At 37.5% G+C, this 12,500-nt stretch overlaps 1 protein-coding gene across 2 annotated transcripts in view; it reads right to left on the bottom strand.

Moving 5' to 3' along the window:
• The window catches only part of LOC138018464 (inactive phospholipase C-like protein 1), a 40,790-nt gene that overhangs the window by 22,237 nt on the left and 6,053 nt on the right, over nucleotides 1-12,500 (bottom strand). For both annotated transcript variants that reach the window (XM_068865096.1, XM_068865095.1), the window contains exons 4-11: nucleotides 11,002-11,043; nucleotides 9,100-9,227; nucleotides 8,528-8,640; nucleotides 6,255-6,321; nucleotides 4,954-5,047; nucleotides 4,242-4,359; nucleotides 2,499-2,584; nucleotides 1,543-1,663 (exon numbers count right to left, since the gene is read on the bottom strand). In XM_068865096.1, coding sequence (XP_068721197.1) covers nucleotides 1,543-1,663; nucleotides 2,499-2,584; nucleotides 4,242-4,359; nucleotides 4,954-5,047; nucleotides 6,255-6,321; nucleotides 8,528-8,640; nucleotides 9,100-9,227; nucleotides 11,002-11,043 — 769 coding nt within the window. The remainder of the gene's footprint in view (nucleotides 1-1,542; nucleotides 1,664-2,498; nucleotides 2,585-4,241; nucleotides 4,360-4,953; nucleotides 5,048-6,254; nucleotides 6,322-8,527; nucleotides 8,641-9,099; nucleotides 9,228-11,001; nucleotides 11,044-12,500) is intronic.

Below are 12,500 nucleotides of genomic sequence, written 5' to 3' on the forward strand. Positions count from 1 at the left end.
TGATCGTGCTCTTGTTTAGGGGGTGCTTAGTGAGAAATCAGCCTGAAAGTGTTCTTAAAATGTGTTGTTAAAATGGGTTTGAGAAATACTTCAAATCATACATTACTAGAGGTTTAATTAACATACAATACTCTTTTGTAATATATTTTAGAGTTTGTAATGGTCCTGAACACCATAGTACGTTGATATGAGTTACTGTACTGTACTGTTTCCTTATTCTAATTCCCTTCCCTTTGTATTAAAGTGGTACTATGATCAAAAAATCATTTCCTTTTTCTCTTCAGATTTTGAAAGCGTGTTCGCTTAACGCCTAACTGGCAAAATTTTGCGCTTTGAGTTTTATCCAAAGGCTGTTTGTTTGGAGTGTAAGTTTTGGATTTCACGGTCTGCCATTACTCACGTTCAAAACTGGCCGATTGGACCTCAGAGGGTTGGATCTAGAGAAAATGACGTCATTTACTCACTAGCTTAAAATTTCAGCGTGTAAACACAATTTATTATATATGCAAAACACGGGTTTAAAAGTCTGAAAGCCTGAAACTCCCGTGCTGCATATTAATTTGGCCGCGTACACACGCATTGCATTCTTAACCCAGTGAGTCTTTGACGTCATATTCTCCTCGACCGGCGCTCTCTCAAGATTTTAAAGTTAGTAATGGCTGACCAATAAATAAGAAAATTCCAGTTAAAATAAACAGGTGTCTTTTTAAAATCAGAACTTAAAATTTGGGTCAGTTAGTGTTTAGTTAACATAGTTTTGAAATCCAAAGGAAAAAAGGATTTTTTTTTTGGTCGTAGTACCACTTTAAGAACATGTTTTATTTATCAGGGTGAATTTGCCGACTTGTTCTTATAAGCGGGTGTTTACTGTATCGGCGTTGAACAACATTTGCGAGTAGAGAAATAAATTCCTTCGCTAAATTTTAATCAGGATTAGCGTAAATGGCTTTTGAACAATCAGGCCCACGACAAATGAAATAAAGAACCCAGAAGACATCCAAGGAGGTCAGAATTTTTTCACCTGTTTCAAACAAGATACGCACATTTTCTAAACAAAAGAAATGAAAGTAAAATTCACTCCACAGCAAAGTGTCTCAAGTAAGGCTAGAATCACACGTACACCTGAGTTTCTAATACAGAGTGATGGAATGTTGGTTCAATACCAGATTATACAGTAGGGAGACGAAAACGTCGCTTCAAAATATAAGTTTGAGCTGTTTTAAGTATGTCATGATTATTCCATCTTGTTTATATTACTCAATATGAGCGAAGTGTCCTAAAACTGGATGGGTACAGACGGATTTGAAGTAAAGAGTAGTAGGTAGTTTGTCCACGTTGTCGTCAAAACCTTAAATTTGGTCATTTCACGTAGTAGTTTTGACGAGTACGGAAGAGAAACATCTAAAAATGCGTGCCGCACGTGCAGCACGATCAATTTGGTTCTTTTAACCAATAATATTACTGCTTTTTGGCGTTGTCGTTGCCGTAGCCGTCGTCGTTTTAACACAGACAGAAAGTCAAGCAGTTCATAAGACGACTCACGGTGATTTATCAAATGCATGTACTTCTATAGCTTCCAAAACATCACGAAAGAGAATTTTAGACGTAAGAGTGTGTCCATGATATATGACAGGTTCATCTCCACTACCATCCCAGCAATCCACTGAAAGAAAACATGACCATCAATGATTTATTGCAGGAAACGATTTCAGATTTTGTACGATTTACTTAAACTTTTCAGTGAGCTTCATTGATAAATATAAAATCATATTGTTGCTATATAGAACTTTCCCCTTCAGAGAGAACTTTCACAAGGATTTCATAACGACTTTGCTCAGAATGTCATCTGCATTGTTAGCAGATCCTACGTGTTAGCTTACCCTTCCCCCGAAAGGAAAACGGGAAGGGGGAACGTCTCCGAAAAGCTGACCCAAATCGTGTTCCGTGACGTCACTCCTTTAGCAAGAAAATGGATAATGGTTTCTCATAGGTCACTTACCTTAGTCAATTCTTTCTTTCAGGGAAGGGTACAGCTATACGTAGGTTACTGCATTGTTTGGCATCTGGGAGTTTTCCATGTTTTTGATGTAATTTAATTTTTTTAGAAGAAAAGATGAAAATGGCTTAGCAAGGCCACAGCAAAATAGTGTGCACAGCTCGTCAAGTCACCAGACTGAATTGCGTAAAAATTTACATAAAAATCGAACGTCTTGCTTTCTTGGAGAAATTTTCTTTACCGGTAACTTGAAAGTATTTACACCTACTCATCAAAACACAATTCATTTAGTTTGTTCAGCCCAACATGTATAGACCACCTACATATTCCACGATTTCCCACACTTAAAAACTGAGTTTTTCAAAAATTGTCACAGTCTGTCTGTCTGCTGTAATAAAGATGTTGAGTGAACAAATATAAAGTTTTAATGGGGATAGCACTCACCACAGCTGAAAGTGAAGGTGATAATATCATAACTAACATTTTACTGTATTGTACTTACATTCTACACATTTGCAGCCTTTTTTAAGTGCATCTACATAAGCTTCCACGCTGGAAGAACCACTGAGTTGATTTTCTTTTAAGTATCTGCAAAGAAATCATTAAGACTGGTCAATCAATACAGTCAATCTGTCACTCAAGTCTGTAGTTCCATCAGTTTACAATTCAATAAGTTGGCAAGCCAAAGAATCATTTCAGCACTTTAAATTATCAATGAATTGACTTGAAAATGTGCCCTTGGATTTAGAGGTAAGTTGACACAGGTAAAAAAGAATTTTAGCACCTTATTCACTTAAAACAGTGAACGGAGGCTGCTATTGATCAAAAGAATGACATGATTTTTTTCTTTTTTTAACACGAAATAAACTAACATAAAAAACAGTTTCCTTGATTTTTGGAATTATGCATAAGTCAGTCCGCTGTTAGCTGTGTGCTGTAAAATGTGACATTAAATCTCTATTTAAAATATCTCTGAGAATTCGGTTATTTGTCAGAGTTTTATGATCACTGAAATGATCGATGTGAGACAGGGGACAACTTTTCATTGTCCTATCTGCAAATACAGAAAGTCTGACCATTACTTTTTTGTAACTGTCAAACCAACATTATTTCCTCATTACTGCGATTTTCAGAATTCTGCGGAATTCATCTTCAAGCACCAACAGCCAAACTGCGTTTTGGCTTCCATTATTCAAACTACCAATGTCAACCACAGATGACAACATCAGTTGATGCATGACATAAACCACTAATCAGCATCTTTGGTTCCCTTGGTACATTCGTACATTTTAACTAAACACGGATGGAAAGCAATGGAATCTGTACGTATCTTCTTACAAAACAATTTCTAAAAACAATATCATAATGGTGTTCGAACTGTGAAATAAACAAAAACTCCAATTCACTTTCCCGACGCGGAATTGTTCTTCCCAGCTATGTCCAAAAATTTGATCGATGGAAGCCAAAACGCAGTTTGGCGCTTGAAGGTTATTAGATTCCACAGAATAATGAAAATCGCAGTAATAATAATTTATTGTAGGCCCAAGTGTTGGTCTGGCAACTAAATTTCAGCTTTTGATCCCCCACTCAGTTGACTGGTGATTTATCTCACTGATCTGACCAGATAACTGTAGAAATCAACCAGTATTGCCATCCAGTATTTCATCTTATGGGTGAATGCTCAAATGAATGCTCAAAACTATGCTAAAATTATCTAGATTTTTCTTTAAAAAATTAAATTAACCCATGGACCCCTGGGAGTGAGACTTAATACATTTCACTTTGTCTAACAACAGGAAAGGGGGCCCTGGAACTCCCCTAAGACAAAATCCTGGGGAGACCACTGTAATAACTGCAAGAAGACTATATATTGTCCATCGTGACTCTGGTTATTGTTTGAGAGACTCTGTGAATAAGGTAAATGTTCCGCAACCGCGCACAAACTACTACAAAAACAGCTTTAGCTATAGTGGCGCAGTTTTGTGGAACAGTTTGCCATTAGAACTAAGGAAAGCAGACTGACTGATTAAAGAGATTATCTAGGCCGTCATTCTAAACACGGCATTCATGGAAAGCAGCTTTTATTTTTTGATATTGAGTAAGATAGTTAATGTAGTTTACACAGTTTTATCTATATTTGGTTTTAAATTTTTAATTGTACATACGGTTTTATATTGCTGATGAATTGTACCGTGTTTAAATAAAGATTAAATAAATAAAATAAAATAAATAAATAAATACTCACGTGTTGTGTGAAGATGCAATGAAGTAATGAGAAAGAGGATGTGTCATGTCATGACAGACTGTTTTGTGTTCACTGTCAAAGATATGACAATCATCTTCTAATAAATACAAAGTAAATCCTGTAGGCACAAAAAAGAAAAGTGTGAATTAGAACTACGATAAAATGCTGGGGTCTCTCTCATTTATACATGTACCTAAAAGTGATATTGTTTATAATAATAATGATTCATAAGACAAGACAAGGCAAGACAAGAAAGAGGCTGACCCACTGAAGTCGAAGGCAACCCTAAGGCTCCCTTTTCTTTAGCTTCTACCTTGACTTACGGTAGGCGTGGGCATGAAGGGTGAAGGCATGCGCGCAGAGCACCATGGGTAAGAAAAATATGGTAACCCATCTGTGCGAGAAAATTTGGTTTTGGTCACCGTACGACTGCATGTCCAACCCTCCATATATGCCAGTGTGACTAGTATCACATGACCATACTGAAAGGACTCAAGTTTAGAGGTCCTCAAGGTCAGCTGCTTTTTTGAAGTTGGCTGCTTACCAGGGACTAGGTTTCGATTGGATTGCAGGCTCAAGCCAGGTTAAGTTATTGTAAGAATAAATAACTCGAGAGTTCCGCTTTTAGGGTTGACTAAATCTATACAAATAGTGGTACTAATTTTACCTACCACAAATGGATGGAAAACTAAGTGAACATTCTTATACTTACCATCTATTCCTAAACATTTTAAATCTCTACCCTCTTCTGTGGGTTCACATCTATCGATTATTTCTAGACAGTACTCTTTTCCCACTCTAGAGAGCTAAAAAAGTAAAAAAAGTGAGAAAACTCTCAATTTCAACTGGTGTAGCTCAAAGCTGCAAGGTGAAATACAATAGAACTCAGGGTTCCCTATGAGGTTGGATTCTGTTGCCTTTGGCCACAAAGTGCCATCCTCTTTGTGAATGTTGTTGGTTCTAAACCCAATTATGTCCAGAACTTTAAGTAATAATACAAGCCCAACATTTGATATCCAACACAAAGTGTCCTTTTACACTATAGAGTGTATCTAGGTGTTTTAGAATTCATACTCATGCAGCTTTTCTTAAGCCCTGCTCGATTAGCATTTGCTACCTGCGAGCTTCAAACTAATTTTTTGGTTTTCTCCTTGTTAAATAAAGTTTGTTGCTGTTGTTGTTGCCTTTAACTCTAGCGTTTCCTAGCTATTTCTAACAATTTGATAAGGACAAAGGTTAGCGTTATAGGTCAGGGTTTATGCAGCAGTTTAGCCTTACTTTGATGAGCAGCATTTGGGGTCACTTTGTGGCGTTACCACAGGTTTCTTTTACAGGTCACAGGTCATTGTTTTACTTATACAGAAAGCGTCCTAAACATTCATAATGGCTAACCTTAGGCCTAAAAACTTTTCTTTAGGCCTAATTAAGGTTAGGTTAGGGGACACTGTGGCGCTTATTGAAATCTGTGTGCATCTAAATAATAAATATTGCATTTCTGGACATCTGTATCTGCTTTAACCATAAAGAACCCTTTCCCACCTAAGAAGCCAATTATGAGTTACAGAATTTACTCCAGATGATAACTCGTCAACGGAAAACACGCCGGTACAAAAGTCGGAACAGATTAACTCAGATCGCTCACCTCCGATCGACGTAAAAAAAGGTGATAAGGCCTTGAGAAATCACCCTAGCCCTAATCTTTAAGCTAACCTTGGTGAAATCGCCACAAATGTCAAATAGTTACAAAACAGTTTTTCGCTCAATCCAAGGTGAGCGAGCTGAGTTGATCTGAGTTGATCCAGTCCAACTTTTGTACCTGACCACGGAAAACCCTTAAGGGCGAAAAGGTCAGGAATCTCCCCTAAGATATAGTAAAAGATTGTGATGACACAATGATGTCAGACATATAAAATCATACATTAACATTAAAATAAGAAAGATCTCCCTCGCAGCAATAAAAACAAACATTTTCCTCAAGCATCCAACTTGTTAACATTAATATGATTGTCCTACCCCTTGCTCTGCTTCTAAAAACAGCAAGAGATCATCTGTGGTTAAATAATCACTATTGCTTGTGTACCTTAAAAAGAGACAAAAAATAACATTAATTGATTTTTTCCAATCCTGTCTGCAACCATATCCTATGAAACTATGATCAAACTTGAGTCGCTCTATTGGGGCTGGATACATGTATGGATACATACAATGATTGCTTCGCAGAAAGCATGAAACTCTGAGTAGCGATTGATGTCTTTGAACAAATAATCTACTCCTAAACCATTATAATATTATCATACATGTAGCTCTAGTTTAACAACTATTGAGCACTTTATAGCTGATGCAGTTTTCAAGCTTTTAATACTTTATTGGGTTGTTCCAGAAAAAATCCACACCCCCCCGACGGATGGGATTCTGGAAATTCTCGCAGGAGGGGGGGTCAAGGACCCTGGAAATCCAGGCGGGAGGGGGGGTTGAACTCGAAAAAGTCTTCCCCAGGGGTCATCTGAGCCAATAGTTCACGCGATTCGAACGTTTAGTTCGGCGACAGTTTAGCGTTCTCAGACCCTGAAAATTGTAGAAATATTTTGTTCACATATTTCTCACCCGACATAAATGATAATCTAAGTTCCTTCGCAAGTCCTTTTATAGCAGAAAACGCGAACAAGATACTAAAGAAAGAGCCGTTGCAACAATATTGCAAAGAAGAGTTTGAAACGCCTGACACATTTTTATTCGTTCCAGGACCCAGCGCGCCACCGTTGTTTCGTGTAATGATACTAGTAAAGAAAGTAAACAATTGATTTACTTTCACACCTTCGCACTTTGTATTCTTTAGGGTTTGTTTTAGTTTTTCATCTAGGTCTACTATTATCAGCCTAGTCTGCCTGCTTCTCAGTTTTTTTAAACTTCAGCCGGATTCCCCTCTTAGTGATAAAAGGAGGAACGTCAAATTCTAGCGTCTTTGTAACAAGGTTTACACGAGTTTGAACTTTCCTTCCTCTGCAGATTAGAACTACAGGCTCTTGAACGTAGGATATGTGACTCAAATTATCCAGTCTTTAAGATATAAAAGAATTTGAACGATAAACAAGTTTAGACTCGTTTTTCAAAAGATTTTGATCATGTTTGATTTAAAAGTTCTCGATCTTCAGTGGACGAGACTGACGTTATGTCTCCAAAAGGAATGACTATTGAACTCGTTTGTCATGTCCTCTACTAATTGTATTTACTTTTGGACCATATTTAGCGCAAAGAAAGAACAAGGGCAATTGATTTTTATGAGCTAACAATGTATAAACACTCTTTCGCGTTTTAGAATTTTCGCCCCTTTCTTTTCTTAGTTCTTTTTTTTCATTTGTCTTGGAAATCCAGACAGGAGGGGGGGGTCTTGGGCTTCAGGAAATCCAGGTGAGAGGGGGGGTTAAAAAACGACCCCATCTGTCGGGGGGGTGTGGATTTTTTCTGGAATAACCCATTGTACAATGTAATACATGTACTTTTAAATTGCATAATATTTTTATACTTTTGTATCACTTCATAAGAAAGATGTGAGTTCCGAAAAATGACAGAGGCATTTAAGAAGGGTGAAGTGGAATGAAATCCACAGATTACTAAAATAGCTTCAATTTTACAATTTCAAATATTGCATGTCAAGTTACACTTCACAGCTATTCATCTGCAAGGTCACAAAGAACATTCACTGACAACTCAATCAGAAATTACTTCTCTGCAGCAATTTATACCTTTCTTGCCAAATTAAAGGCACCAACCATCAAACACCAACATGACACGAATAAAGTTGGTTTATGTAGATAAACTAGACAACCTAAAATGTTCTGTACCACTGTTTAAGACCCAACCACACACTTCAAAAACTCATTAATATATAGATTTAGCCAAGCCTAAAAGGGGAGCTCCTGTGCAATTTATTTTTACAATAAGTTAACCTTGGCTTGAGCCTGAGATCCAATCAAAAACCACAACCTGGTCAGCGGTCAACTTAAATAAAAAAATTTTAAAAAGACAGCTGACCTCGATGAGCTTTAAGCTCGGATATGATCGTGTGATACTGGTTGGCAGATACCTTGTTTTGACAGGTGTCAATAATAATTAACGATAACATGGATGTCCAATATCAAAGATGTTCCCGCCAAAAACATGGGTTGCACCGTAGAGTTCCACATTGGCATACACATGGGGAAGGGGGGGGGGGGGGGTCTAAAGTACATAACACAGCACAATTTCTTTGATAAACAAAATGATATATCATTATGGTATATTCCAACCTTGCTAGAAGAAAGTAGACTTCAGGTCTAGTGGTGAGTTCCTTGTAAAATGAAAGAAATTCATCTCTTGCTAAACTATTTTTTTGTGAATCTGAACCAACAACAACTGCTTCCTAGGAAAAAATGACCAAAGATTAAGTCACTCAAAGAAATTTGGTATTATAAAATAACCTCAACACTCAAGAGTTCATTTTTAAACAGGATAAATGATTTTGGGTTTTAAGTGGAAATTATAGTGTGTAGCAACAATTTCAAGGATATCAATGCAGCCTGTATAATTTGCTATTTATGGGCACATTTCAATTATTATAACACTGTTTCTGCGACAACAGCATTACAAGTTGCATATTAATTAATATAAAAATTAAAATAATAGTGGTAAGAGACCTAAGGAATGTTCTTCTCTGTATGTTTCCAGCATGCAAACCTCATGTTATCCAGAGTATGACTTGTAACAATTTACAAGGCTTATCGTGGATGTTGTTTAATGAAATATGAAACGTCACTTGACTTCAGATGCATAAAGTCCTTCATTTCAATATAAATCAATTACATCACTGTTTCCAAGGTACCTTAAATCTCTGCTTGATAACACTTTCAGGAATTTGTTCATTGAGTTGCCTAACCACCGACAAAACTTCCTTTTCATTCAACCTTCCTTTGCCATATATATCAGCCAAGATAAATTGTTCCTTAAGCCATATGGAATAAGTCAAGGTACACAAACCTCTCAGGAGAAAATTATTACAAAGGGTATTTGAAACAACAAGGCAGTGAAATAGAGTGAAAATGCAATAGCCATTTTTATTAAAAGTTTTTACCTCAGATATTTGGTTTCTCAATTTCTGATTGGCTCACTCAGTCTTGTCATTTACACATATTTCTTTATTTATTTTACTTATTATCAGTATGGCTTGTGGTGTTGCCATAATTATGTAATATAATTTAGTATAATTATATAGGTGACTATTAAAAATTCTCTACGCTGATTGTTTGCTCTTGAGGTGATTATTAACTACTTAATAACCAAGAGTGAGGTCGTTACAGGAAAATCTCAAACTAAGGCCTTGTCATATTGACCAAGCGATAGCAAGGTCAATACAGCTAGGCCGATCGAGGTTTGAAATTTTCCCGTAAGGACTGAACGGTCGAGGTTATTAAGTTGTTTACTCTACATGTATGGCTAACAAAATGGTTCTAAAGAGGAAAAAAAAAACCTTAGTACAAGCTTCACATCTGGTATGTGCCCACTTATCTATTCATTCATTGTTTTACACCCAGGTCAAGTCAGTGAACTATTAAACCATACTCCGTCAAGAAAATATGTTTAATAATAATAAAGTATTCTCAATTGTCTCATGATGTGGTCACTTGTGATGTAGATCACGACGTTTCGACTGCATACTGCTAGTCTTCATCAGGCGATGAGGTCAACTGGTTACGCATCACCTTTTAGGCAGGATGCTCTGCTGTGATTGGTTGATTTTCAGCAGCTGTGATTAGTGCATTCAATCCTTGCTGTTTCGGTGTGTTGTTCCTTCACCATGATGAATAACAGCAACCTTTTTTACAACAAAATATGTTTATTTTCGAAAAAAAATGGTTGTGGAAAAAATTTTACAAGAGAAATTTTGTCGACATTCTCTAGAATCAACGGCCAAATGTAGTCGTCGCCAATAATTTTTCAGATATCCTTGATCCTTAATTTGCATAATCCATAATCGGCCCGTGGGCATTACAGGAGAATAATGCCCTAGTGCTTCGCTGCATTTAGCCGATCAGAGTGCATGTTATATTGGCCGCAAATACTACGCATATGATATGCAATAATCACCTATAAGCGCTTTTTTCCAAAATGGCTACAAGTCATTTTGTCAAGGTGACAGACAAAGAAAATAATTGCTTTAAAGAAAATGCATATTTTTCATTGAATAATCACGTGTGTAATTATACTAAAACAATATTAGTCACCTCAGGCTCAGAGAATAAAAACCTTGAATTCATCTCGGTTTTTGTTCATCAATATTCACCTTGCCTTCAACAAAAACATTAATCCTTTGACGCCTAACCCAGCCAGACTTAGTATTTTACTCTCTAACGCCAGACGATGTACGCGTTACTCGTAAATGGGGAACCCCCAGGAGTCAATGGTTAAAATAATATTTTGTACTGATCAGAAAATTAGAGGGCATACGGAAAGGTCCGATAGTTACGACCTTGCACCAGATCAAATCCCTTTTAGGCCACTGGCTGTACTTGGCTTTGGCAAACCCAAATTCAACTCTGTGACACTTAAATTGTAAACAGCCAACTGGTTGCCTGCTGACCAGTTGCAGTTGTTTACTAAGCCCACTCCCCCACTAAACAAGACCATTTTACCATTCACAATGTTTCAATTTGATCACTCGTTACCGCTAAATAATAAAAATTATTATTGCTTAATATTTCATGGTATGTTTCAATTTTCAAAGGATATCTATCACGCATCTGTTGTCTGTTTTCCACAGGACTGCTCGCTGCTCAGTTACAAAGAGGTAAAGAAAAGACGAGTGAGTTTTATTCCCAAGTTGCTGTACAATATTGAATAATGTTGACCACTCCAAGAGGGAATGTTGCCATAAATTATATGGGCTATATAGGTATGTGCCACTATGAAGGGTATGGTTTTCAAGCAGTTTACTCTAGGATGGGGCATATAAATCAGAGCCTTTGGGTCTAGAATAGGGTATCATTTTTCACAAAACTGACCAGTTGGTTCAAGATTTTATCTAGACTAAGGAAACCAGGAATTGCCTCTCAAAAATATAAAAACATCAAATCGGCAAAGTTTAAATTTATGCAACTCAGGCTCAACAATGTTTACAGATGGCTATCATAAAACACTACTGGATATTGTAACTCGAGGATAGGAGGGATTTGGGGAGCTTACAAAAATTTGGTTTATCAACGGAGTTGATAATGTAAATTGACCACCGTACAGAGATTCTAAAAGCTGACATTTCGAGCGTTAGCCCTTCGTCAGAGCGAATCGAGGGATTATGGGTTACGTGTAGTTTTTATAGTAGAGTTTTTATAGTAGAATCGGTCACCTAGTCGTCTACCTGTCTCAAAGGTAGACAGGTAGACGACTAGGTGACCGATTCCGCGAACACCTTCGCGATGTTGAGAAGAATGACAAGGATGTATCTAAGCCAGTCGCTCGCCATTTTAATCTGCCTAACCACTCCAAAAAACATATGGCTATCTGCGGCCTTTCCCTACATCTAGGTACGATGGAAAGCCGCAAGAATCTGGAACAAAAATTCATCTTTCAAATCGGCACCCTTAATCCTCACGGTATTAACGAACGCTTTTCATTTAACTAATATATTCCTACTTTTCACGTTGCCATGTTACCACCAATAGCGTAGCTCCTACTCTACTATAAAAACTACACGTAACCCATAATCCCTCGATTCGCTCTGACGAAGGGCTAACGCTCCAAACATCAGCTTTTAGAATCTCTGTACGGTGGTCAATTTACATTATCAACTCCGTTGATAAACCAAATTTTTGTATACTACTTCCCCACCGACGCAGCACCACAGTTTCTTTAGAAACTACCCCTTCATTCATTTGGGGAGCTTACCCTAGTATAGGGTAGAAAAATTCAGCTGAACTGGACCTGGTATAGGCCAAGGGTTCCAGGGTCCCAGCACCACATCCCCACCCAGAAATTCCTTAAGTACCCCTCCCTTTAGGCTTAGGAGCTCTTTAGGGCCACTGAAACATAATGAATGAAACAACAAAACAGAACAACAACAAGAACAACATTACTGTTAAGAATCCAAACTAACCAGAGGCAAACCAGTTGGCTATTCACAAGTGCAGCCAAGAAGTTGAACCAGGTCAGAACAAGTCTTGAACTCAGGATCCCTGAATCTCAAGGCAAGCATCTAACCACTGGGTTGCATTGCCCCCTCCCCCAACCCCC

This window comes from Montipora capricornis, chromosome 10, assembly GCF_036669925.1.
Source record: "Montipora capricornis isolate CH-2021 chromosome 10, ASM3666992v2, whole genome shotgun sequence".
Lineage (NCBI taxonomy): Eukaryota > Metazoa > Cnidaria > Anthozoa > Scleractinia > Acroporidae > Montipora > Montipora capricornis.